The following is a 25,770-nucleotide window of genomic DNA, read 5'->3' as shown; positions in this document are numbered from 1 at the left end:
TAGTGCCGCGGGTGGGTGAAGTGGGAATTATTGCCCCCATTTTACAGCTGGGGAAAGTGAAGCTTATGTATTTCCTACTTCACTTTCCCCTAAACCTGCATCTCCCCCACCCCACCCACCCGCCCCCAGACACACATATCACATACACATACACACAAGGCTCCAGTTCCAGATTTTCAATGTTAGGGCTCAGGAGCAGCAGTATGGTTGGAAGTGGGCTCCAAGGTAATTCGCATTGACGCTGCATTTCCCAGTAAGCTCGTATTGTTTTCTTTTTGTTCCATATCACAAAGAGCAAAGTTTTCTAAAGATACTTATTCACATTTACATGCGATTCAGAATATATCAATCGTCTGTATGAAAAATTATTATACAGGGGCTAAAGTCTCCCCAAGCTACCACTTCTTGGAGTTGCCATTGTCTCAGCTCACCAAAAAACATCTCAGACTGCCGCGGGCCATCCCCAAAATTCCTGTGCTCTGGGGCCCCACTAAAAGGAGGAAGCACCGACGTGAGGGCTGCTTAAATTCCTAGGCTCCGGGTCCCTAGGAGAGGTATTTCCCTTCACGCCCGCGAATTTGTGATAGAAGGCGGGGCGCCAGAGGTAGGCCCCGCCAAATCCCAGGGGAGGGGCGAAGGTCAGTAGCCGCCTTCCTAAGGCCTCTTTCAACCCCGCCTTGCCTGCCATTCAAGTCCCGAATTTTCGCAGTACTGGTTAAAGTTTCACTTTGACCCGCCCCCATAGCTCACCTGATTAGATGTTTATGAGTTAAAAGGCGGGGTCATGAGGGTGTCGAGATGCTACTGGTTAGAGTATACGCCTGTCAACGGGGTACCGCCCCCTATCTCCGGGAGCTCGCTCTTTAGTGGCTCCTCACCTCGTCCATCTTCAAAGTTTCCCTCTCTGTATTGGTCTGGGGCACCGCCTGTCCAGTCCTCTGCTCTTACACGTCGGTGAGAGCACCGCCTTTCTCCAGAGGATTGGCGGATTAGCACGCGCAGAGCCCACCCTTGATGGTAGGCGGGTAATCGTGCAATTGGCTGGGGCCCCCGCCACAGGGCGAGGAGGAGGAGGAGGGGCAGGAGGGTTTGGTTGAGCTGCAGCTGTTTGTCTGTTCGACACAGGCTTGGGCCCGACGGGGGAGACGGAGCCCCAGGTACCGGGCTGATGGAGCCCGCAAGGGCAGGGGCGGAGGCGCCCCGGAGAGGAGTGCGGCCTGAGGGCAGAGGCGGGTCTGGGCCTCCGCGAGGGTTAGAGTGGCCCACCAGAGAAAGGAGAAGGGGGCCGGGCCCCGGCAGGCCTAATGGGGGCGCTGAGGAGGGGGCCGGGCGGGCTGGGAGCCCGAAGTTGGTGAGTCGGGGAGGCGGCCGGGTGGTGTTGGCGGCCGGGCTGGGGGCCGGCGCGGGAGGCCCGGGGCTCGTGTGCGGGCAAGGGCAGGCCTCATTGAGCGGCGCCGAAGAGGGAGGAACTAGGGGAAAGGGACTGGGCGGCGGGTGAGGTAAGTCCATTCTCCCGGAGGTGAGGAGGGGTCAAACTCGGCGCCCGGGCCCGGAGGGGAACCGGGGCTGGGGCTCTCTCGAGAGGTCTCATTGGAAGGGCCAGGGAAGGGTTCTTAGCTGGGTAAGAGGCATTCTTTTCAGGGAAAGTGACTTATAAAAATAACTAGGGTGCCCCAGAGTTGAGCTGAGAGGGATTTGGGTTCAGTGCGGGAGAACTGAGACAAGCGAAGAAAGCTTTTCTAATCTAGAAGACTAAGGTAGCTGGGGCAGTGGAAGCAGGGCCTCCCATCAGTAATGGGAGCTTCTGGGAATGCTGAAGGGTGGGCTGGAGGCTCTGGGGCTTGCGAGTAATCACGCTTTTGTTCCCATTAGTGTGGAGATGTGGCAACTTGAAGTTTTTTGGTACTCCCAGGGTAGTCAATGAAGACAAAAGTAACTTTTTTTTCTGTGACTTGGCTATTCCAGACTCAGCCCCTGCACTTTCCCTCGAGCTGGTTTAGGCTGCAGCCTCTGTGTTTCTCCTAACCTCCTGTTTCTCATGTCCTTTGAAAAAGCTAAGAAGTTAGATTTGGGGGATGTTTGTTCGTTTCTTTCCTACTTAATAATGTGGTCTATACTGGAGACCATATCTCTCACCTAGAGGTGGGGAATCAGTGACTCATTTTCTGCATTGGAACTGGGCTTAGGGATCCCCAGCCATCCAGAGATCTCCCGACCATAGTTGGTGAAACTTTTGTGGCACTTAGGCTTGGGTATTTCCCAGGCAGGTAATGGTTATGTGGAACCAAGCCTGGAAATATGAGGTGATATCACGGAGGAAGGGATTTGGGGAAGAGTGAGAAATTCCATTCCAGAAGGTTGGCATCACCCCTGTTCTTTGTCTACTTCTTCAGGAGCCCGGGTTTCTGAGCTATTAAAAAGTTGGGTCAAACAGAGAGGCACTTGGGGAAGGAGGTGAGTAGAGAAAAGGAAGATGGATTTCTAAGACATAGGGGTCCCCTCCTCCCAGATATTTTTAACGGTCTACTGACCTCCTTAGTCCCCTCCATAGATTGGAGCTTATTGGATTTTCCCTTATTATACTTCCTCCTTTTTCCCTTTTATACCACTGTATTTTATAAATACATTTTTTCTTAATTAGAAAAGTAATAAGTATATATTTTAAAATATTCAAGTTTTATAGAAGTGTAAAAAGTGTAGATCCTCCCACATATACCTCACTCATTTCATCCAGAAAGGTCAGAGATAAGAGACAGTAGATTAGACTAATCTTACTTCACTTTGGGGGATGTGCCACCAAAGGCAATTCTGTTTTCATGTTCCCACCAAACTCTGGTTTCTCATTCTTTCCAGTTTTCCCTTCTGGGACCATACTCTGTTATTTATTGTGCTCCTTTCACAGTTCATTTTGTCTTGCTTTTATCAAATTCAGACAAGCAGAGAGCTGTAGTCTGGGTTATCCCTCACATCCTTACGCACACATGCACACACACACGCACACACCCCACTTGTGCACTGGGTATCCTAGGAAATGCCCAAATAGATGGCCAAAACGTCTTTCTCTTTTATGGGCAGGAAAGAAACATTAAAGTGAATGATTTTGTTTGGGAGAATTGTTGGCATCTCTGCTAATGTGAGGAATTTGAGACTTCTATCTTCTGGTTCATGGTCTCTGCATGTTCAGATTATGTGACTGTCCCTTCATTATCCCAGAAGAAGATGATGGTTCTCCTAAGGGGCCTCTGTGTCTGTCTTTCTATAATGATAAGAGAAGCTTCCAAATCTCTCTGGCTTTGAAATTGGTTTTCCTCTAAACCTCAGCACAGCTGGGACATTTTATACACCACCTTATTAATTGAATTTGTCCTTACTGGCTTCAGAAGCCCTGTGATGTGCCCAGCCTTTATACAGTGCCCTCAGAAACCTTGATTATTGTCCCCCCAGGAGCTTTTATTTTCTCTCCTGCAAAGCCAGTCCTAGAGAAAGTTGTGTAGATGTGTATGTGTGTGTTTGTTTTTTACATCCTCACTAAGCTTTGCCATTTCCTACATCCTGATGATATCCTGTCCTTTTCTTCTATACATCCCTTCTTGTCTTTCTTAATCAAAGCCTACTTTCAAAAAATGATCTGGAATTGCTCCATATTAAGGTGTAAATAACAAAAAGTCACTTAAAGTATTAATTCTTCCAAGAGTTTTTGCTTCTTAAAGAGGGAGCTAAGGAGTGGAAATCATCAATATAGAATTTCAAACATAGATCTGGAGTTACAAAAATGTATTTGGAGAAGAGGACTTTCCCATTGCCCTTGAAGTCATACCTCATCCCATCTAACTCTTACTTTGCCCAGGAGCAAGGATTGCCCTTTTATAGTTTACTCAGGTGTGCGCATTGATACGAATTTGACTTATGAGGAGACATGGGGTAGGAGAAGCAAGTGTATAGCCTGCTCACTAATCCTAAGGCATTTCAGGTTGGAAAGTAACCAAAGTGTGAGACGTTGAATTTAAAATAAGGAAACGCAACAGCCTTCTTGGAGGAGGGATACCTTAAAACCCTACACAATACACTCCCACTTCCCAAGAATGTTTTAGGAAAGATTTAGTCACTGACTGACCAGTAACTGAGCTGAATAAGGAGCCACCCAGGTGAGCAAAGTGTGTGCATATTTCTGGGCCAGGTTGTAGTTTCTGTTGAGGGGCAGTGGGTACCTTGCTAGAGTGGTAGTATTTTTTTTTTTTTTTAAACTTGTGTTTCTGAAGTTCAGGAATTAATAGAGATAATGACCCGAAGTTTTTTGAACATTTAACATCCACTGAAGATTCAGAGAACTTTGTTTTTAGCCACAGTTGCCTCAGTGTTAACGGTGGGAGGGCTGCATATTTGGTGTGATTAGGCCATCTGAGGCATAGTAACGGGTGACAGGAAAAGCAGTTAGCCCATGTGAGTTGCAACAGTACCTTGTGGGCTGGGTCCCAAGAGGCCCCTCCATCCAGGGGAGATCACAAAGAGGCAAGAGGGAGAACTGGCCTTTTAAAAACATTCCCAAATGGAACTGAGTAAGAATCTATTCAGATGGCACAGAAGGGGAGGAGTAGATGGAGGAAGGAAGCAGGATTGCTTTGGCCTTAATTAATGAACAGCTACTAGGGACCAGGCATTGTGCTCTGCTCTGGAGATTCAAGATGACATAAAAAATAGTCACACTTTTTGAGAAGTTCATAGTTTAGCAGAGCAGACAGACACAAACAATTAAGTCAAATAATGTAATAAATGCTGTGATAAGAATACAGGGTTTTTTTTGTTTGTTTTTGTTTTTTGCCCGTGCCACACGGCTTGTGGGATCTTAGTTCCCCAACCAGGGATTGAACCCGGGCCCTGGCAGTGAAAGCACTGAGTCCTAACCACTGGACAGCCAGGGAATTCCCAAGAATACAGTTTTAATACTATGGGATCCTAGAGGAAGCAGTGATGAATTCTGCTAGGGTGAGAGGGTAATTATGCAGTTTCACAGAGAAGGTGACATTTGAGCTTGGCTTTAAAAGACACATTAGGTGTTTGCTAGGCAGACAAAGTGGAGAAAGGCATTCCAGTCTTTCATAGGTCAATAATAGGGAGTTTGCAGTACCATGCTGATAAGAGATAAGAATGCTTTTAGGGAGAGGGTGGGGGAAGTGGAAGGACTCTCATTTAAGCCTGTGACTCATTGGTTAACATTGGATCAACACAATGAGCCAGGTAGTGGAATTCAGTTTAAGATTTTGGTAATTTGGGGTCTAAACAAAGTTGGAGAGTTGAAGGTGTTTACTGGCTTCTGCTCTGTCTTCCCTGCTCAGTAAATCTCACATTAATCCCACAGCCCATTGAATTCTGCAGAAATTACCATTGCTTTCCTAGCACCTTCCATTGATTTGCTTCTGTTTCAACTGTCCTGGTGGGGGTTGGTCAAGACCTTTTAGAGAAGCACAGTAATGAGTGAGTCCTTCTGTCAAAAGGATATGGGAGTAGATTCCAGTTCCCAGCGAAGGCCTGGGCCTTCCTAACTTGTTTTCAGTCCCAAAGGAAGTACTTATCTAAACTGAATAGAAGCAGAAACTATCCAATCTAAGCTCTTGTTCCTGTCCTGGTGCCTTCTTTGGATTTCAGTTCAGAGTTCAGCATCTCCTGCTTCCTGAAGAGGTATAGTGGTATAACAGGAGCAGGAGGACCTGGCTGAGAGCACTTGCTAGAAGGAGACTTGCTACTAAGCAGTTGTGTGAAAGCTGGCTGTGTGACAACTGGCAAGCTGGTTGATTTTATTTGCCTTAGTTTCCTCTCTGTAAAATATAGACTGGACTAGATGACCTCTAAACTGCCTCTTATCTGGCAAACTGAACTTACAGGGCTAACATTTGGGAGGGGGCTAGACTCCAGTGGCTCTGTGCCTTGAACTCAGTCTCTATTGGTAGATGACAGACTTCTGGAGGCTTCATATGTAGTTGGCATAGGAACCCAAAGCTACCAAGTGGGAAGGAATCTGAGGAATGGAGTCTTGCCCTAGGCAGACTCCATTCCTCAGGTTTCGGCAGGCTAAGAAACCTTTCCTTTTTTTTTTTTTTTGGCCACACGGCTTTCGGGATCTTAGTTCCCCAACCAGTGGTCGAACCTGTGCCCCCTGCAGTGGAAGCTCAGAGTCTTAACCACTGGACAGCCAGGGAAGTCCCTAAGAAACCTTTCCTATTCATATTTCCCTGTGCTGCTGGGAGAGCTGCTCACACTAAAGAACTTGCCCCTCATCCTCCACCTCTCCCTTCCCCAATAGACTGATGACATGGTCATGCCTTAATCCTCCTTAGTTAATGGTCTTTTTTTTAAATATATAAATTTATTTATTTTATTTATTTATTTTTGGCTGCGTTGAGTCTTCGTTGCTGCACGCCGGCTTTCTGTAGTTGCGTCGAGCGGGGGCTACTCTTCGTTGTGGCTCGTGGGCCTCTCATTGCAATGGCTTCTCTTGTTGCGGAGCACGGGCTCTAGGCGCATGGGCTTTGGTAGTTGCAGTACGTGGGCTCAGTAGTTGTGGCGTGCGGGCTCTAGAGCGCAGGCTCAGTAGTTGTGGCGCACAGGCTTAGTTGCTCCGCGGCATGTGGGATCTTCCCGGGCCAGGGCTTGAACCCGTGTCCCCTGCATTGGCAGGCCTATTCTTAACCACTGCACCACCAGGGAAGCCCAGTTAATGGTCATTTGATAAGCCATTCTTGTGGGGCTGCACTTCTGAGGGAAGTTGTCATCTCATGTGAACTGGAAGTTTTTTTTTGTTTTTTATTTTTAAAGCTTGGAATATTTTTTTTTTAACTTATTTATTTATTTATTTATGGCTGTGTTGGGTCTTCGTTTCTGTGCGAGGGCTCTCTCTAGTTGCGGCAAGCGGGGGCCACTCTTCATCGCGATGCGCGGGCCTCTCACTATCGCGGCCTCTCTTGTTGTGGAGCACAGGCTCCAGACGCACAGGCTCAGTAGTTGTGGCTCCTGGGCCCAGTTGCTCCGCGGCATGTGGGACCTTCCCAGACCAGGGCTCGAACCCGTGTCCCCCGCATTAGCAGGCAGACTCTCAACCACTGCGCCACCAGGGAAGCCCTGAACTGAAAGTTTTGAAGGGAAGAAAAACCTTCTCCCTTTTTTTGCCTCAGGTTTGAAGGTAATAATCATCACCCCACTTGACTGGTTGGCTGTGATTTATTTTTTGCCTTTGGATGGATCATTTGCCCACTGTCAACTGTTAGCAAAAAAATCACCGCTAGAATAGTGGAGAAATCAATTGAATCTTATATGTATTATTCCATTTCTGTACCCCTGATCTTTTGAGAGTCTAGCTATTGCATAAGAAACATGATACCCTTATTAACATGTTGGGATTAAAGATCAAGGCACAGAGATGGGCCGCCCATCAATTACTGTGAACAGAGAGGGTAGGACATATTCTTGAGCTGAAACATTGGAGTGGGAGATAGTCTTTTCTAACACCATAGTTACTAATCTCTGACAGTTCAATAAAGTTTGCTGATTGGCTCTGGCTTGACTTATCTGTGGGGGTTAGTGACCAACCCGTGTGTCTGTGACTGTTTCCTTTTTTTTTTTTTTTTTGGCCGTGCCGCGCTGCTTGCAGGTTGAACCCGGGCCACAGCAATGAAAGCGTGGAGTCCTAACCACTGGACCGCCAGGGAATTCCCAACTGTTTCCTATCTTCACACTTCTCCAACTCCCTACTGTTTTCCCAGGCCTAGAGAGACGTGTCTGCTGATGAGAATTCAGTCCACTCTAACTTAGTGTTCTGCCCCTTGGATCACATGCTTTGAAATGTGAGGGAGTAAGTTGAAGAATCTAGTAACTTTTTCTGTTGTTTTTTTTATTTATTTATTTTATTTATGGCTGTGTTGGGTCTTCGTTTCTGTGCCAGGGCTTTCTCCAGCTGTGGCAAGCGGGGGCCACTCTTCATCGCGGTGCGCGGGCCTCTCACTATCGCGGCCTCTCTCGTTGCGGAGCACAGGCTCCAGACGCGCAGGCTCAGTAATTGTGGCTCACGGGCCTAGTTGCTCCGTGGCATGTGGGATCTTCCCAGACCAGGGCTCGAACCCGTGTCCCCCGCATTGGCAGGCAGATTCTCAACCACTGCGCCACCAGGGAAGCCCATTTCTGTTGTTTTTTAAGAGTATAGTGTATGTGTGTCAACCTAAAGGAAAATTGATCAGCTTATGATCTGTAGAGGTTTTTTTTCCCTATTGTGTCATCTGTTTTCTGTTGTAAAGTGTAGTTATGATGGCCTATCCTCTTTTCCTGTGAAACAATGTATATGAAGTACTACGTAAATGTGTTTTTAAAAATAATTCTTGCAGATGCTGAGAAGCCCTAAGAGAAACGCATTTCTTAAATGTACCCAGAACTTTGGAATTGAATTCAGTTTCTGCCTTTTACTACTTTCACCTATTATCCTCCCTACCCCAACCCCAGATCCTCATAGATAAGGAAACTGAAGCTTAGAAAGGCAAAGGGAGTGAGTGGCCTAAGATCACAGTGGGTTAATTGGCAAAGCAGAGAATAAAACTGAGGCTTGCCTGATTCCAAAGCCCTTACCACTGTGCAGGACTGCCTCTGTCGACTTTAGCTTTCCATTTTCATAATTGCTCCATAACTTTAGTAGCAGAGTTGGAGAACCTCTGACTCCTGGAGAGCTATATTAAACCCTCATCTTAATTTCACCTGGAAGTGCTTTTTTAGGCTGGCCGGAGACTAGATTTCCTACTAACCCATCTTTCAGTTTCAGGTCTCTCCAAAGCAGTGTTTATTAAACTTTTTTTGACTGTGGCTCATTAAAAAAAAATTTTTTTTACATCATAATTCAGTGTATGTACATACACCCACAAGTGAAACATTTTCACAAAATTATTCTCATGCTTATTATTTGCAATCCACTTGATTTTTTTCTTTTTCTTTTTTTTTAAATATACTGATCATGATCCAGCAAGTGATTTCAAGGTCACTATTGGCTTACAGCCCACAGTTTGAGAAACACTGCTCTAAAGGTTTGAGGATGAAAAGAGCTAAAGAACTGTGACTAGTGGTTAAGAAGCTAATTAATACTGATTTTTGCAGTACTGGTTCCCAGAATTTTGGATTTAATGGACCAATTAATTTAAATTTGGGGGTTTCTATTTTTCCACATAAGTATATTTAGAAAGCTTACTACTGCCTATCAACACCATTATTTGTAAATTTTTTTTAAAAAAAGCGATTTTTAAAAAAATTATGTAGGAAACTTTAAAAAAATATATTTCCTGTTAAAAAAAGAAAGAATTATGTGGAATGAAAAAACCTGAGTCCTTCTCATACCGTTTTCCTCAATCCCACTCTCCTTAGAGGGAGGTAACCACTGTTAACAGATGAGTGTGTACCTTTCCATACCTTTTTCTCTGCAGAATGTTGCTTTGTTTTACAGAAATAGGATCAACCACATGTTTTGTTCTCTAACTTTTTTTTTTTAACTTAACAATAGGTCTTAGAGGTTTATCCATGCAAAAAATACATATTTACCTTTGAGGGAAAACTGATAAAAAAAATGTAAGTTAGAAATCTTGTTATAAAGGATACTCCTAAAATGAATAAATTTAGCTTTATGAAGAACTTGCTATATCATTTTTATTTAATCATTTCATCACAGACCAGTGAAAACTTCATCACAAAGTGGCACATGTATGTATAGCTGGATTCTTGGGACTCCGTGGCCTAGGGGACTACAAAATACCCAGTAGGATCAGAGTAATTTCTTGCAGTCCTCTGTCTTAATCTGGTCTACTTTGGGACTTTTCTGGGTTCTCATTTCAATCTCATTTCTCCGTTAACTTACTCTTTACACATTTTTTTTCCTGTTTTTTTTCTCTACCTCTTTCATATCATGGCTGCTCTTTAGGCATATATTGATAACAACTAATATTGAGATATCCTTTAATATATTGATCTTTTCTGTGAATCAGGGTCACTAAATAACAATACCTGTTTGTTTGTTTTTTTAAACACTTTGGCAGTTTCTTTTATTTTTTATTTTTTAATTTTTATTTATTTTTTAATTTTTATTTATTTTTGGTTGTGTTGGGTCTTCGTTTCTGTGCAAGGGCTTTCTCTAGTTGCGGCAACGGGGGGCCACTCTTCATCGCGGTGCGTGGGCCTCTCACTATCGCGGTCTCTCTTGTTGGGAGCACAGGCTCCAGAAGCGCAGGCTCAGTAGTTGTGGCTCACAGGCCTAGTTGCTCCGCGGCATGTGGGATCTTCCCAGACCAGGATTCAAACCCGTGTACCCTGCATTGGCAGGCAGATTCTCAACCACCGCGCCACCAGGGAAGCCCAACAATACCTGTCTTACTATTCATTAACACTATGTTAAATTTTTCACTTAATCCTCAGGGCTACTCTATGAGGTAGGTATTTTTTCCATTTTATAAAGGTGGGAGCTTCCCTGGTGGCTCAGTGGTTGGGAATCCGCCTGCCAATGCAGGGGACACGGGTTCGAGCCCTGGTCCGGGAAGATCCCACATGCCTCGCAGCAGCTAAGCCCGTGCACCACAAATGCTGAGCACGTGTGCCACAACTACTGAAGCCTGCACGCCTGGACCCTGTGCTCTGCAACAAGAGAAGCCCCGCTTGCTGCAACTAGAGAAGGCCCGCACACAGCAACGAGGGTCCAACACAGCCAAAAATAATACATAAATTAAATAAATAAATTTAAAAAAAAAAGGTGGAAGGTAAGGCTCAGGCAATTTTCTTGATGTCATATTAATAATGATTAATAGCTTAATATTCATTGATATAGCACTTTTTTTTTAACTTTGGGTTTGTTTGTTTATTTATTTATTTATTTATTTATTTATGGCTGTGTTGGGTCTTCGTTTCTGTGCGAGGGCTTTCTCTAGTTGCGGCAAGTGGGGGCCACACTTCATCGCGGTGGGCGGGCCTCTCATTATCGTGACCTCTCTTGTTGCGGAGCAAAGGCTCCAGACGCGCAGGCTCAGTAATTGTGGCTCACGGGCCTAGTTGCTCCGTGGCATGTGGGATCTTCCCAGACCAGGGCTTGAACCCGTGTCCCCTGCATTGGCAGGCAGATTCTCAATCACTGCGCCACCAGGGAAGCCCCTGATATAGCACTTTTTGTCAAATGTTTATTTGAGCTCTTTGTATGTATTATCTCATTTAATCCTCACAACAACCTTATGAATTAGTTGCTCATAGGCTATTATCCCATTTTACAGATGAGGAAACACATGCACAGGTAGATTTAGTAAATTGTCCAAAGATTTAAAGCTAGTAAGCAGAACTATAAAATAAATCCAGTGAATTGGACTCCACAGCCTTTGTTCCTCTACACCTCCTCCTGTATGGTTTTTCTGTCTTTTCTGTCTTTACTAGGATTGCAGATATTTTTAACCCTGATTTGATCCCAAAGCAATTTGCTATAGTGAAAAAATAATGTTTCCCCGTATATGTCACAGAGTATGATGTTTATGGAGTCACTAGAATCAACCTTGGAGAAGGGAAAGATTAATTTGAACAAGCAAAGTACAATCCAAGCAATGCTTAGGTTTTGGGGTTAGGTTTACATGCTGTGATCATGCTAACACTTCTTTTTTTTTAATTTTTTATTTATTTATTTATTTTTATTTTTGGTTGTGTTGGGTCTTCGTTTCTGTGCGAGGGCTTTCCCTAGTTGCGGCAAGCAGGGGCCACTCTTCATCGCGGTGCACGGGCCTCTCACTATTGTGGCCTCTCTTGTTGCGGAGCACAGGATCCAGACGCGCAGGCTCAGTAGTTGTGGCTCACGGGCCTAGTTGCTCCGCGGCATGTGGGATCTTCCCAGACCAGGGCTTGAACCCATGTCCCCTGCATTGGCAGGCAGATTCTCAACCACTGCGCCACCAGGGAAGCCCCGCTAACACTTCTTTGAATCTCACAATTCCTTTCCCGTCAGAGTCAGGATGATGAAATATATTCAGGTTTGGGTGATTGGACATTCAAAGTCCCAACTTTCTCTCTCTGTCTCTCTCCTCCTCCACCACCAGCTTTCCTAGCCGCTTGGAAGGTAGAGAAGGTGGTTCAGTTTTATTCTTTCATCAAGTATTTATTGCTCGAAGACTTATCCCCTATACCATCTACTGGAGATTCCCGCATGTGTTTAGAAGGTACACCTTCTTTCTCTGCCTCTAACTTGGAGGGCTACAGCTGTTAGGCCCTTTCAGTGTGGAGGGTAGTCTAATCCCTAGGCACCAGGAAGACAGCTGCAAGTTGAGAGTAAGTCAAGCCTACTGACTCAGACTTGATAGATTTTCAGACTTGGAGAGGTGGCAGAAGAAAAGTGAAAGAGTTAATACTGAATGTGGTCTGTTTCTCTATTACCTTTGACGAGAAATGAGAAAGGATGGATTTTCTGATCATTGGACCTTGGTTATATTTTCAGAAATGTCAATTTTCAGAAATGGTCGTGTAAGAAGGCTATAGAACCAGAAGCTATCCCTCTATTCTTAGGATGGGTGACTGTTATCCCATACCCCTAGAGTGAATTTCTCATTTTGAAAGCTAGAAAAAAGAGGGGGTAGAAAAAGGACAGCACCAGGACACCAAGGAGATGGTAGGATTTAGGGTACTTTTGGGTGGATCTGGGTGCTCTTCGGGCCAACTAAAAGTTGATCAATATGCTGTTCTTTGAAGACCTGGTGGGGAGTGATTGGGAGATTAAAAACTACTCTCACATGGTTTTCAGTCTCCATTTCAGCACACTCTACTTCAGATGCAATTCTTATTTTATTGTTCCTCACTCTTACCAGTGAGTGTCAGGTGCCTGGGACCCTCTCAGTGGTGTAACCTTTTAATGGTGGGTGATTGTAAGAGTTAAGTCCTCATATGAGCAAAGAAATGAAGAGATTCTGTCCTTTCTCTAAAAAGTGATTGCAGCTGTAATGGCCCTGTGTTTAATTTTACCTCCTTTTTTTCTTGCAGGACTGTTGAAGCCTGGAAGTCCCCTCCCCTCCCCCCTCCCCCCTCTGCCGCTTTGTGGCATCCCCCTCCCTCTACCCTTTCCCACTCTGATAATCTAGCTATGACTAGCAGAAGCACAGCCAGGCCCAATGGGCAGCCCCAGGCCAGCAAAATATGCCAGTTCAAATTGGTCCTGCTGGGTGAATCTGCAGTGGGGAAGTCTAGCCTGGTATTACGTTTTGTCAAAGGGCAGTTCCACGAGTACCAGGAGAGCACCATTGGAGGTGAGTACTTCAGGGAGAGAAGAGGTTCAATGCTTAGAAGGGCTTTTGAAGGGAGATCTAGGGATCTGTTTGTGGAGCTGGCCCGCTTAGCTCCCTGGAATGGAAATCCTTTAAGAAACAAAAAAAATTGCCATAATGCCCAAAAGCAGGTCTATGTTCATCCTCTTACTTCCTAGAAGAAAGTTAGAAGGGTTGGCCTTTGAGCACCAAGAAAACCACTAATTTTTTTATCTGTCTGTTTTCTTCCTCCTCCCACTCTCATCTTTTTTTCTTTTTTTTTTTTTATAAATTTATTTATTTAGTTAGTTGTTTGTTTATTTTTGGCTGCATTGAGTCTTCGTTGCTGTGCGCAGGGGCTACTACTCTTTGTTGCGGTGTGCGGGCTTCTCATTGCAGTGGCTTCTCTCGTTGAGGACCACGGGCTCTAGGCGCGCAGGCTTCAGTAGTTGTGGCACGTGGGCTCAATAGTTGTGGCTCGCGGGCTCTAGAGCGCAGGCTCAGTAGTTATGGCATACAGGCTTAGTTGCTCCGCAGCATGTGGGACCTTCCCGGACCAGGGCTTGAACCTGTGTCCCCTGCACTGGCAGGCGGATTCTTAACCACTGCGCCACCAGGGAAGCCCCCACTCTCATCTTAATGCCAGTGAAGTTCAGTTGAGTGTCATCTTGAGCAGGGTTGGTTTGGGGCAGTGGCTCATAATCAAAGATGTACATCAGAATCACCTGGGGAGCATTTTCATTCTATGCATGCTTGGGCCCTACCCTAGATCTACTGATTAGTATTGGAGGTAGGGTGAGGTTGGTGGCAGTATAGACGTGTATGTTTGGAAAAGCTCCTTAGCTGATCCTGATGCACATATCTGGTAAAATAGAGGTTAGAACTAAATACAAAAGATAAAGGAATCTGCCTTTCCCACCTTCGCTACCTTCTCTTTGCCACTACCCCAAAATAGGGTGGTAATTTAATAAAGGGTCTTTTATGAGAACTCCCATGTTAACTCCTTCCCCACTTTTATTGGGGGGGGTGACTTATTTCCAAGTCACCTTGGAAATGTGTTCTTGGACCAGCAGAGGTAATATGAAAAAGTAACAGCCAAATAATACTGATAATGGTGGGACCTAACAACAGACTTTAAAATCGTCTAATCAGGGCTTCCCTGGTGGCGCAGTGGTTGAGAATCTGCCTGCCAATGCAGGGGACACGGGTTCGAGCCCTGGTCTGGGAAGATCCCACATGCCGCGGAGCAACTAGGTCCGTGAGCCACAACTACTGAGCCTGCGCGTCTGGAGCCTGTGCTCCGCAATAAGAGAGGCCGCGACAGTGAGAGACCCGCGCACTGCGATGAAGAGTGGCCCCCGCTCGCCGCAACTAAAGAAAGCCCTTGCACAGAAACGAAGACCCAACACAGCTAAAAATAATAAATAAATAATAAATTTATAAAAAAAAAAAAAAAAAAAAAATCGTCTAATCAGTTCTCTTTTTTTTTTTAATTTATTTATTTTATTTATTTATTTTTGGCTGTGTTGGGTCTTCATTCCTGCATGCAGGCTTTCTCTAGTTGCGGTGAGCGGGGGCTACTCTTTGTTGTGGTGCGCGGGCTTCTCTTTGCAGTGGCTTTGCTTGTTGCAGAGCACGGGCTCTAGGCGCATGAGCTTCAGTAGCTGTGGCATGCGGGCTCAGTTGTTGTGGCTCACGGGCTCTAAAGCGCGGGCTCAGTAGTTGTGGCACACGGGCTTAGTTGCTCCGTGGCATGTGGGATCTTCCCGGACCAGGGCTTGAACCCGTGTCCCCTGCATTGGCAAGCGGACCGCTGCGCCACCAGGGAAGTCCCTGTCTAATCAGTTCTTGATGTGACTTTTATCTGAAGCTTATTATCTCCGTCATTGTCTCTTACTCCTGTGTTTTGGTTAGAAGAGGGATGACTCTGGTATAAGTGCCAGTTCTTTCTGTCCCTCAGAGTTTACGATGTTCCCCCATTCCTTAGCTAGAGAAACTTCTGGCAGGGAGGACTTAGCCAAGAGCAGGCTTAATTCTGGTTCCAAGATCTGAAGGAAAATGCTAAACCTTTCCTGTGTGTAAGGAGGAGAATGCTAAACCTTTCCTGTAGCTGAATGGCCTGGGTGGTGACTTATCTTAGACCGAGAGTAGAGAGATTTTGAAGAAGGGTGGGATGTTCCCATACATCCTCCCACTTACAACAACTTCTCTGTTCTCTCATTCATAGCGGCCTTCCTCACCCAGTCGGTTTGTCTAGATGACACAACAGTCAAGTTTGAGATCTGGGACACAGCTGGGCAGGAGCGATACCATAGCTTGGCCCCCATGTACTACAGAGGTGCCCAAGCTGCAATTGTGGTTTATGACATTACTAATCAGGTAAGTGGGCTGAGAAGATTGTCCTTGCTTTTATTTATAGTAATTAAAATAGGTGGGGGAGAGAAAACTTGTTCTTGAAATGGCAAATAAGAATACAGATTATGCTTCCAAGTGCTGAGAAGACAGAGGTAATGAATTACCAGAGACAGGTGGTTTCAGTGAGTGAAGGCTGCTTAGAAGAGGTGAATTTTGAGACTGGGCTTTGAAGTTGATGGGCCTGGATTGGCAGTCAGTAGGCTGAATGAGCCAGCCTACTCATTCTCATCCTTGTGTTTTCCTAGGAAACCTTCGCCCGAGCAAAGACATGGGTAAAGGAACTACAGCGACAGGCCAGTCCTAGCATCGTTATTGCCCTGGCGGGGAACAAAGCTGACCTGGCCAACAAGCGCATGGTGGAGTACGAAGTAAGGTGGCCACAGAGTCCCTCTCTGACACACTCCCTCTGTGCTTGGGACCTCTTTTTTCCAAACCTGCCCTTTCTGAAAATCTCATCTGAGGACATTCATCATCTCATTCCCCAATTCTGCACCAAGTTAAATACAGCAACACTGTGACCCTAATGCCAGCCAGGAGATTTTAGAGGAGTCAGAAGAAAATTCCAGAGCAGAGGGGTAGGGAAGTACCAGTACCAGCTGTGGGGGTACCAGTATGAAAAGAGGAAGGAGGGAGCAGTTGAATTTGAGGTAAGGGATACTCAAGTGTCAGAACCCAAAAGCCCCCAACCAACTTAACCTCCTCCCCAGTAATTAAGATTCCTGACATCTGTTTGTTGGATTAAGTGGTCTAGACCATGGGTCATCCCTTGAGGGAGTCATCTCCAAAATATGGGTCCAGGGCTAGCTGGCTCAGAGGGGCAGTTAAGGGGAGGGAACCTAGGATATTGTCTAGCTCTGGTGCTACATGGGAGTGGAAAGGCAGTACTTGTTCCTGCCCTACAGTCTGAGTCCCAGTACACCCCACCCCTTGCAGGAGGCCCAGGCGTATGCAGATGACAACAGCTTATTGTTTATGGAGACTTCAGCCAAGACAGCTATGAACGTGAACGATCTCTTCCTGGCAATAGGTAAGGTCAGAGCAGCCTGAGGTCTTCCTGTGTTTTTTCCCTTGCCTCCAGGCAAGATGACTAACCCAAGTCATAAGGATAAATGGGAGTGTCTCCTCTTATGAAAACTTTAGGTGTGGAGATACCTTAACTTTCCATTGTGACCTCCATCCTTTGGCTGCATTTTGAGCCCCCTCATCTTCAATGTAATTTACAATGAAACCTCCCCTCTTCGGAACGTTCTTTTAGTCTCTCGCATTTCCCCTTTCCCCCAATAGTCTTTTTCTGGGGGGATGAGTAAAATCTACCATACTTTGTTCCCTTCTGTTTTTATCTCTAGCTAAGAAGTTGCCAAAGAGTGAACCCCAGAATCTGGGGGGTGCAGCAGGCCGAAGCCGGGGTGTGGATCTCCATGAGCAGTCCCAGCAGAACAAGAGCCAGTGTTGTAGCAACTGAGGGGGTGGCTAGCGGCAAACAAGTATGGAGCTAGCACGAGAGCTCAGAAATAACCTCCATCCCCACCGCTCAGCACACAGCCCCTACGGTAACAGCACACTGGGCCCTGGCTCCCAAGGGCTGCCTCTTGACAGCTCCGTCATGGCACTTTTTAACGCTTCAGCAACAACACCAGGCAGCTGTTGCCACTGGCCTCCTACCCCTGCTCGGGGGCTTGGGGGTCAGATCCCCCAGGACTTACCTTCCAAAACAAACTTTCTTCACTTTGTATTATAGGTGCAAGACAGTGACCTACTTATCTTTCCTCCTCCTCCCCATTTTTTCAGAAAACTCTTTTTTGTCTCCTGCCCTTTCCCCTTCTGCTTTTGGTCGGTCTCTCTTCTTGATCCCCTTTTCTTCCTCTCCCCAGGATGGAGAAGGTAGTGAACCCAGGAAGTGAGGAAGGAGGTTTCCAGTTCAGTCACATTGAGGACCCTGGGGGAAAGTAAGGCTCAGAGCAGGGGGGAGTAAGGAAACATTTCCTTTTTGTTTTTATTTGGTTGGAGTTTCTCATATTTGAAAACACTGAGTTGGCCTTGTGGAGGGTGTTTCTAGGTAGAGGTGAGAATGGGAAGGCAAGCTGTCAGGCACCAGGTTGGAGTCTTGTTAGCTAACTGGGCAGAGGTGGAAGAGGTGGAGATGCAGTGTCATCTGTGGCTCAGGAACTCTTCTAAGGCTTACTTTCCCCTCACCCAGCCTCTTAGGTAGCTTCTCCCCCATAGTGGGGGAGATTCTGGACCCCAGAGTCCTCCAAAGAATCTTCACTGGTTGCCTGCATCTTTGGCTCTGCTGTGATCTAAATGGAGGAGGGACCAGTTTCTGACACCCATCCTCTGACTTACACATATGCATTTTTTTCTCTCTGGCCTTCAGATGGCCTCAGCCCCAGCCACAATATCCCCCTGCAGTTTGCACTTTAATTGATGGTAGTTCAGTTGTGATACTTGTTTTATGGGGGTTTTGATTGATGTACCTGCCCTCTTAACTTTTTAATTAAGTGGAATCCGAGGTGTATATGAGGTTTGGGGAGGGGCTGTAGAGAACAGTACCGGTGGCAGCTACTCAAGCCCAATCTCCACTGCTAGCTTCCTCCAACTCTGATTCTTACTTCATCTATATTCTTGCCAGCCTAACTCTTGGGTATAGGTTTACCTTTCCTGAGGAGTTAACTGAGCAACTGGAGAGCAGTCTCAGGATAGTATAGGCCGTTGTAGGGGAGTGAAGAGGAGTCAGCAAGAGGGAGGAGTTTTCTGTCCTTTCCCAGGGTTCCCATTCAATTTGATCCACCCATTACCATGTCTTTTCTACTTCCCTGTAAATAGGTATGATCTTTATTCCCACTGTACAGTCTGTTCTGCCCCCCACCTCCCATCAGGCCCTATTTCTTTTCTCCTTTGTTAGTATCTTCAGTTTGGTCCCTCCATGCTTACCCCCAAACCCATCCCCCATGCAACCAGTGGTTTAATCCACGTACCGCTAGGGGGGTAGTACCACAGAGGCCTACTTGTGGCCCCCTAATATCATAACACCTGTTCCTGTGGACAGGGAACGACTGGCACTGAAGGTACCTCACAACTGTCTCACATCACCAGAGGACGTTGGGCCTTTCTAAATCTCTAGTCTCTCTTCACATCCCTCATCAGGTATTTTAAGATGTCTTTGGGAAGCCATCAAGGCAAGAGAGAACTCTAAATCCCTTCTTGTTCTAGCCCAGGGTTTTGAGGAGATTGGGGGAAATAAGATAGGAGAGGCCATAGTGACCTAGGATTGGAACCTTTCTGCCCTTTTGGCTTGCAGACTGCCTTCTGTCCCAGAGAAGCTGAGAAATCCATGAAGCTGAGATTCTGAAGGACCCAGCTTAGGTTCTTCCACTTACACCTAAATTCCCTTCCTTTACCAGGGGCAGCCTTAGTTCCCGTGGCCCTGAAACACATACACATTTTCCCCTCCTTTTCCCAGCACCCACTAGCCCCCCAGAGCAGCCAGTGCATCCTTACAAGTGGAAGAACTACGATGGCTCTCTTAAGTTTCTTAGAAATGAAGTTCTTTCTCTGTGTAGTTTTCCCCATGGAGCAGTAGTGAAGATGTTTCATTGCCTTGGGGCTGGGAAACCATTTCTCCAGGCTTCTTCTCCCGTCCCCTGACCCCCTTAGGAACAGGATTGGCCTTAGCTTCTGGGCCTATCTGCTGCCTTCCTTCTACTTCCTATTAGCTCTTCTGCTTTCCTTTGAGCTCTGTTGGGCTTAGGGAATCTTAGTTTTTATTTCCCAGCTCTTCATTTTTTTCTTCTGACTTTTTTTTTTTTTTTTTTGCTTCTAAGAAAGTATTTGCCTCTTTTCCCCTTTCTTCCTCTCCCAACATAACAATCGTGGTAACAGAATGCGACTGCTGATTTACCAATGTATTTAATGTAAGTAAAAAAGGACAAAAAAAAAGTGTATTGGAGTGTTGCTTCTTCTTCTTTTTTTTTTTTTTTTGCTATTTCTCTGTCTGTTACCAGAAATTTGGAAGGCAACCCAGTAATGTTTTATTGAATCAGAAACACACCCTCCCTTGCATCCTGGTACCTCCTTATTCTCATTAATATTTTCTTGAATAGTGAGATAACCCAATTTGGAGAATAGCCCCTTTATTGCTGTTTAATCACCCCTGTTCCCAGGCCACTAGAGAGCTCACCAAATCTGTCCCTAGCTTATTTTTTTAGGCCATCCTAACATTGTATACATGGAAGGGGGTGGTGGTCTATGGACCTCTGGGCAGACAATTGATGAGATTGGAGGGAGAGGTGGTATTTGTGAATACTTTGAAGTATTATGCAAATATCTATGTGCAGCTTTCTAGGGAGAGGGCCCACTGCCTTGATTAGTATCTCAGAGGGGTCCATGACTTAAGAAAGTTTTTTAAAAATCACTGAGTTAACATTATTGATTGATCATGTGGCTTCTACCCCAACAGGAAAATTTCAACAGGAAATTCTGCTCGTTTCTTGCTGTACTTGAAGCCCTCAGTCCCTCACAGTATAAGTGGAAGTGGGTGGGGGGGAATGATACAGAGAAAAGATTAGGTATGGTTGCAGGTGGAGTTTTGAATTCCAAAGAATCTGAAGGACAGGAAAGACAGAGCCTGGAATTCAGTCCCATCTCTGACAGTTTACCAGCTGTGGCCTTGATCAAGTTACTTAGCTGCTTTCTGCCTCAGTTTCTTCTGTAAAATGAAGAAAATTTGAGATTTAAAGGTCAATTATATAAAGCATGTGTGTGGCTTTATGTAGGGTGACACTTATTAGGCAGAAGTCTCATCCCATGGCTTCAGGCAGTCCTTAACTGACTTCTCTGTATCCTGGGTAGGATAGGTTGGGCATCAGGCTTCTCCGATGATTTAATTGTACACAGTTGAGTTGGGAATCTTTCTTTTTCCAAAAACCTTAGAGCCAAAATCACCTTTTCACTGTCAGTTCCCCTTACTGTGTATCTCTTAGGACTCCCCCCAAGGCTTCTTCATTCCTAGTAAAAGCTCTTCTAGTTCAGTTTAGGAAAGCAGAAAGGGGAAATGATCTTCACTTAAAGTAAGGTTGTAACTCAACCTTCTAGTCTCTAGAGGGCAGTGTGGATACGTTTGCCCCGGGTCCACAGCTAGCCAATGACAAGTTTTCACTCCCACACCAAATGATAAAAGGGTAATAGCAAACAATTTCTGTTAGTATCTTTTATTCTGATATGAGCAGTTATAATCTTCCTACTTTGGGCGTTAAAATGTCATCAAGTGACGACTTTTTAAAAGAAATTGACAACTAAGCAAAATTAAAAAGATGTCTATTTAGTGTTGTTGGTTCTATAATTTGAGGAGAAATGCAGCTGGTCCAAGGGATCTCGAAGGCTTTGAACCACCATTTTAGGCCCCATTTCTGCTCTCATTCCTGGACATAAAAGAATTGAGCGCTTGATCTTGTTTTCTCTAAAAGGCAAACAGGACTGTTGTAGTTGCAACACAGGCGTTTGTCAAAAAATAGGTTAGAGGCGGAGCTCACCACCGGGAGAAAGCCGGCTGGATCCCGAGGCCTCTAGTGAAAGCACCTTGTGTCTCAGCTGGTGGGGCGGGGCGGGGACATCTCTCAGCCCAACCTTTGGAGTCCTCATCACCTTCCACTGCCCGGGTTCCGGACATCATGAGGTCCCACTCCTCGTCTGGCAGGGGTGGAAGCAAAAACAGCCCGCCCTAGCTCCGGGCCCAGGTGGCGCGCCGCCAGCCTCGGCCTCCAGGAGGCGGGCACAGCAGCTGGGAGGCGGCCCGCCGCCCGCCAATGGCTGGGGGACGAGCCGAGGGGAGAGAGTGGTCCTTTACTCCGGCACAACGTCACGGCGCAGGCCCCGCCCCTTCGCCGGCAGCCGCTGGGCGCCGAGCGGGTAAAAGAGCCACCGTGCGGACGCCGAGCTGGGTAAGGAGGCTGGGGCCGGGAGAGGGAAGAGGAGGAGGCAGGGTTAGTAACCTGGGCGGCGGCGGCGGTCTTGGCACCCAGGGGTGCTCCGAATTCCAAGGACAGCAAAACTGCCAGTACCTGCCTCCACTCCCGCTAGCTCTGTGCTCCTGGGCCGCGGCGGGGCGTTGCTACAAGACACTCCTGGGCCAGCTGTTGGGCAGTGACATGGAACCGGGTGCTTGGGCCCCGGTGCTGGACATATCCATTTTCTACCCAAAGTGACCCTGCGGAGTAACTGTCCACCACCCGCACAAGGGGGTGGCATCCGTTTTGCAGCAGAAGACTGCCTCTCCCAAACTTGGGACACTGGGCTGACCGAGTTCACCTACAAGTCAGCTCTACCTGCACCGCTCCAGTCTGGTTATAGTGGGCTGCTGGGATTGAGGGAAAGTGGGAGGGAGAGTGAGGGTCCCAAGGCCCAGGAGTAAAATGCAGACTCTGCTCCTATTCCTAGCTTCCTCTCAGTTTCTGTGCCGGCACCTCTCTTTAGCATATCATCAGCAGTTCTGACTCTTCTCACCCCTCCCTGCTTTGGCCCTCCTGGGGTCAGTGATATGCTCAGTGCTGTAAGGAAGAAACTGCTGCAGGCCAGAGCGGAAAAATTACCCTCTTCCTTCTCTAGCCCATCCCCTGACATCCTGGCCATTAACTCCTCAATTTCCTGAGCTCACTGGAATGGCATAGACAAGGTAGGGGTTGGGGTTGGTCCAGATTGGGGTCCAGTTCCCAGCCGGGTTCAATTTTTATTTTTTTAGGGTGGGTAGAGGGAAAGGCCTTCAATGATAATGTTACTACTTGTTTGCTCATCACAGCAGCTCTGCTAGGTAGATCTCATTTCATAGATGAGTACACAAGTTCAGAGAGGCTTGGTATCTTGCCCAGGAACAGGGCTGGTTAATGGCAGGACTGGTTTTATAAAAGCAAAGCAGTTTGACTCCAGCATCCGAGCTCCTTCACCTCCCACTCTTTTTCACCTTTTTGTCTCTCTTTGAGTATACCCTGCGGTTGTCCTCTGCTGACTTCAGAAATAATAAACTGGCAAACTGGACAATAGACTTTTGGCTTCTGCCCTTTAGGCCCTGGCCCCCATTGTTCTCTGTAGTGGACAAAGTAGAGAGTGGAGGATGGGAGACAGGTGATTGTAGGAGACTCCCTCCCACCCCCCATTCCTTTCCATCCTGTCAGCATATTCTGTCTCCGAAGTTCTCCAAGTTTTCTCTAAGGGCCCATTTGGACCCCCACTTCCATTCTTTGGCCTCATTACCACAGAAAAAGTTTACCCATTTGTCCAGAGAGCTTCTAGCTGATCTCCTCTGTGTCCTCCTCCCACCCATTCCCTCAAGCTACCCTAATCTCATCCCTGATGCAGGACTCCCTGTCTTGATCCTGGAATCTTCCTTCTATCCTAGGTCTGCCGTAATGCTGCTGCTGCATAGAACTGTGGTCCCAGGGCTCCGACAGGCCTACAGGTAGGCCATCCAGTTCCTAGCCCATATCTCCTACTCCCTGTACCTTTATGACTCTTATCTTATCTGCCAGATTAAGATGGTTGAGGTAGTGGCCAGGGAGGAAAGGGAAAGCCACATCCCACTTGTCCCACCCACTCCTGAGAAACTAAGTCCCAACTGAAGAAACCAATGGCTAACCTGGGAGAGGTACACCCCAGGCCTTCCCTAGCCCTTTCTTATGATCAGAAGTATGCTACTAAGAAGACTTCTCTCTCTTCCAGACTCAAGTCAGCCCCCTCAAGGCTCTGCATTTGGGCCTGCTCTACAAATGATTCATTTCAGCCACAGCGCTCCAGCCATGCCTTCTCTGGTGATAACTCCAGCACCAGGGGATGGAGAGTCATGGGGACTCTGCTAGGCCTTGGTGCAGTGTTGGCCTATCATGACCACCGGTGCAGGGTAAGTAGGGAAGGAAGGGACTTCACTGTCAGAACAAAGGGGCCCTAGTGAGCTCCCCAGGCAACCCAGGCTTTACCACAGAGCCCACGGTGACACTGTCTTCATGCACAGTAGAGACTGAATCTGTTACCTCCATTTCCCAGTGGCTACACCGTTGTGGGTTGGGTCAGGGTGAAGTGAGTGATTTCTTCTTAACATTTTGTTCCCTCTTGCCTCAACCCTGCCCTGCCTGCAGGCTGCTCAGGAGTCACCACGCATATACACGAGGGAGGAAGTGAGATCCCACAGCAGCCCTGAGACTGGGATCTGGGTGACTTTGGGCTCTGAGGTCTTTGATGTCACAGAATTTGTGGACCTACACCCAGGGGGTCCATCAAAGCTGATGCTAGCAGCTGGGGGTCCTCTAGAGCCCTTCTGGGCCCTCTATGCTGTTCACAACCAGTCCCACGTGCGAGAGATACTGGCTCAGTACAAGATTGGGGAGCTGAGCCCCGACGACAAGGCAGCCTCCATCTTGAAGACCTCTGACCCTTACGCCGATGATCCTATACGTCACCCAGCCCTGAAGGTCAACAGCCAGCGCCCCTTTAATGCGGAACCACCCCCTGAGCTGCTGACAGAAAACTACATCACACCCAACCCTATCTTCTTCACCCGGAATCATTTGCCTGTACCTAACCTTGACCCAGACACCTATCGCCTACATGTAGTAGGGCCACCTGGGGGTCAGTCTCTGTGCCTATCCCTGGATGACTTGTACCAGTTCCCCAAGCATGAGATCACGGTCACTCTGCAGTGTGCTGGCAACCGGCGCTCTGAGATGACTCGGTTCAAAGAAGTACGAGGTCTGGAGTGGAGTGCAGGGGCCATTAGCACTGCACGCTGGGCTGGGGCACGGCTCTGTGATGTGTTATCCCAGGCTGGTCACCACCTCTCTGAAACTGAGGCCCATGTCTGCTTTGAGGGACTGGACTCAGACCCCACAGGGACTGCCTATGGAGCATCCATCCCTCTGGCTCGGGCCATGGACCCTGAAGCTGAGGTCCTGTTGGCATATGAGATGAATGGGCAGCCTCTGCCTCGTGACCATGGCTTCCCTGTGCGGGTGGTGGTTCCTGGTGTGGTGGGTGCCCGCCATGTCAAATGGCTGGGCAAAGTGAGCGTGGAACCAGAGGAAAGTTACAGCCACTGGCAGCGGCGGGATTACAAAGGCTTCTCTCCATCTGTGGACTGGGACACTGTAGATTTTGACTCGGCTCCATCTATTCAGGAACTTCCTGTCCAGTCAGCCATCACACAGCCCAAAGATGGGGAGACAATAGAGTCAGGGGAGGTGACTGTCAAAGGCTATGCATGGAGTGGTGGAGGAAGAGCTGTGGTCAGGGTGGATGTGTCTCTGGATGGGGGCCTAACCTGGCAGGTGGCTGAGCTGGATGGAGAGGAACAGCGTGCCCGAAAGGCCTGGGCCTGGCGGCTATGGCAGCTGCAAGCCCCTGTGCCAGCTGGGAAAAAAGAATTGAACATCGTTTGTAAGGCTGTAGATGACAGCTACAATGTTCAGCCAGACACAGTGGCCCCAATCTGGAACCTGCGAGGCGTGCTCAGCAATGCCTGGCACCATGTCCACGTCCATGTTGCTCCATGAGAAAGTGAAATGGAACCATCTACTCTCCAGAACCACCTTCTGAACCCCTTTCCACACCCATCCCTTGGCCTCATTACCACAAAACATCCTTCCCTCCACCTCTCCATGTCTTGCATCACAACCCTGACTATGCCTTCCGAAGCCACACACAGGTACATGCATTGCACGCTTCCACCCAGGCACCTGCTTCCCTTTGACAGGAGGTGTTACATACCCCTCCTGGCCACTGACCCAGTGCCTTCGAGGAGGTAAGAGCTGCTGGAGCAAAGGGCTAGAAGTAGGAAAAGTAATTCTGGAAATAAGTGCTATTTTCTCTACCTACCCTATCTCCATTTCTAATGACTATCACCACTGAGGCCTTATTTTGCTTTTCTTCTTGGATTCTTCAGAGAATGTGTGAGGATATGTGTAAGAAAGGTGTATATGCAACTTTTTACTGCGTCTCTAGGTTGCCAGGGGTTGTGAAGGGCGCAACCCTCTCCCTTTATTGTTCCACTTTTCTAAATACATCAATAAAATATCTGTTTAAGACTACCACTCTGAAAGAGCAA

General features: G+C 47.2%; 2 protein-coding genes and 1 long non-coding RNA gene across 6 annotated transcripts; 2 read left to right on the top strand and 1 right to left on the bottom strand.

Annotated features, from left to right (window-relative positions):
- The first annotated feature begins 1,026 nt into the window (after positions 1 to 1,026).
- RAB5B (RAB5B, member RAS oncogene family) lies at positions 1,027 to 19,630 on the top strand. 4 transcript variants are annotated; one of them, XM_082421871.1, is made up of 7 exons: positions 1,085 to 1,157; positions 12,081 to 12,200; positions 13,015 to 13,277; positions 15,502 to 15,653; positions 15,935 to 16,057; positions 16,623 to 16,716; positions 17,036 to 19,630. In XM_082421871.1, the coding sequence occupies exons 3-7, from the start codon at positions 13,115 to 13,117 to the stop codon at positions 17,149 to 17,151; spliced, it is 648 nt and encodes a 215-aa protein (XP_082277997.1). In that variant the 5' UTR covers positions 1,085 to 1,157; positions 12,081 to 12,200; positions 13,015 to 13,114; the 3' UTR covers positions 17,152 to 19,630. The 4 variants fall into 4 exon arrangements, with proteins under 4 accessions (XP_082277995.1, XP_082277994.1, XP_082277997.1 ...); XM_082421870.1 differs by lacking the exon at positions 12,081 to 12,200 and adding an exon at positions 2,394 to 2,454 and having other exon boundaries at positions 1,101 to 1,157; XM_082421869.1 differs by lacking the exon at positions 12,081 to 12,200 and having other exon boundaries at positions 1,027 to 1,157.
- A 1,355-nt stretch (positions 19,631 to 20,985) lies between these two features.
- On the bottom strand, positions 20,986 to 21,345 carry LOC309641668. Its single transcript, XR_014252727.1, has 2 exons — positions 21,218 to 21,345; positions 20,986 to 21,106 (listed from the first exon to the last, which is right to left on the bottom strand). It is a non-coding gene; the product is annotated as an uncharacterized lncRNA (long non-coding RNA).
- A 166-nt stretch (positions 21,346 to 21,511) lies between these two features.
- On the top strand, positions 21,512 to 25,753 carry SUOX (sulfite oxidase). The gene is made up of 4 exons (XM_082421811.1): positions 21,512 to 21,625; positions 23,077 to 23,136; positions 23,397 to 23,574; positions 23,810 to 25,753. The coding sequence occupies exons 2-4, from the start codon at positions 23,087 to 23,089 to the stop codon at positions 25,217 to 25,219; spliced, it is 1,638 nt and encodes a 545-aa protein (XP_082277937.1). The 5' UTR covers positions 21,512 to 21,625; positions 23,077 to 23,086; the 3' UTR covers positions 25,220 to 25,753.
- The last annotated feature ends 17 nt before the right edge of the window (positions 25,754 to 25,770 follow it).

Source organism: Balaenoptera physalus (assembly GCF_965194825.1).
Source record: "Balaenoptera physalus genome assembly, chromosome: 13".
NCBI classification, from domain to species: domain Eukaryota; kingdom Metazoa; phylum Chordata; class Mammalia; order Artiodactyla; family Balaenopteridae; genus Balaenoptera; species Balaenoptera physalus.
This window is presented reverse-complemented; position numbering and strand designations above follow the sequence as displayed.